This window comes from Acanthisitta chloris, unplaced genomic scaffold (genome assembly GCF_000695815.1).
Source record: "Acanthisitta chloris isolate BGI_N310 unplaced genomic scaffold, ASM69581v1 scaffold8407, whole genome shotgun sequence".
Lineage (NCBI taxonomy): Eukaryota > Metazoa > Chordata > Aves > Passeriformes > Acanthisittidae > Acanthisitta > Acanthisitta chloris.
The window spans coordinates 34,376-35,483 of record NW_008684245.1 but is presented as its reverse complement, the minus strand read 5'-3'; the positions used below and the strand labels follow the sequence as shown (position 1 = coordinate 35,483).

General features: G+C 43.1%; 1 protein-coding gene across 1 annotated transcript; it reads left to right on the top strand.

Moving 5' to 3' along the window:
- Positions 1 to 226: 226 nt before the first annotated feature.
- CGGBP1 (CGG triplet repeat binding protein 1) lies at positions 227 to 730 on the top strand. Its single transcript, XM_009079258.1, has one exon. The coding sequence runs from the start codon at positions 227 to 229 to the stop codon at positions 728 to 730; it is 504 nt and encodes a 167-aa protein (XP_009077506.1).
- The last annotated feature ends 378 nt before the right edge of the window (positions 731 to 1,108 follow it).

Here is a 1,108-nt window from a genome sequence, read left to right as displayed (position 1 = left end):
TTGACCCATGAGGAACTTCATTCTCCCAGTTTCTTTGGACTTCAGTGTGAAGAGCCTTTCAATTACAGTTTCACATATGTATCTTACATGTCATTAATTATCTTTTAGATGTCAGCAGGCACTTTATTGGATATTGAACAGACTGCACCCAAAAGTATTTGGTTGAAATCACTGGCACAGTTTAACAACAGTTATTTTTTTCCAGCTTTGCCTCGTTGAAGGAGCAATGGAACGGTTTGGAGTGAAGTCTGCTCCATCACGTAACCGCTCCAAGACTGCTTTGTATGTGACTCCTCAGGACCGTGTAACTGAGTTTGGCAATGAGCTGCACGAAGATGGAGGGAAACTCTTCTGCACTTCCTGCAATGTGGTTCTGAACCACGTTCGCAAGTCTGCGATCAACGACCACCTCAAGTCTAAAACACACACAAAGCGAAAGGCAGAGTTCGAAGAACAGAACGTCAGGAAGAAGCAAAGGACTCTGACTGCCTCCCTTCAGTGCAACAGTACTGCCCAGACAGAGAAAACCAGTGTCATCCAGGACTTTGTGAAAATGTGCCTGGAAGCTAATATTCCACTTGAGAAGGCTGATCACCCATCTGTGCGAGCCTTCCTGTCCCGCTACGTTAAGAATGGCAGTTCGATACCCAAGTCAGACCAGCTAAGGAAAGCATATCTGCCTGATGGGTATGACAATGAGAACCAGCTCATCAACACTGAAGACCGTTGAGAAGAAAACTGTTTTCATCATTGTTGTGAAGTTTTACATATTGATGGTGTGGTTTATTTTTATATTCATGCATATATACAGTGTTACATATTGATTTTACAAGCTATTTTGTATTATTATAGAAATGACAATCTATTCATGAACTTCGTGGTATGCCACAGACTGTTGCTAACCCTGCTGTAGACTTCAGAGCTACATTGATGTAGAACTCGTGATGAATGTAGGGAACATACCTGGCATACACCTTACCTCTGTTCAGTCCGGCTGTAACTGACACTGAAAAAAAGGCGCTTGGATGGAGGACCTCGCTTACCTAAACAGTGCATCTAAATAAATGTGGAAGATGGTGTGACAGGGATTGTTGATCCTGTCACTGGG

Excerpts from the sequence above, each read along its gene's own strand:
- CGGBP1 (XM_009079258.1), top strand. The coding sequence starts at position 227 with ATGGAACGGTTTGGAGTGAAGTCTGCTCCATCACGTAACCGCTCCAAG.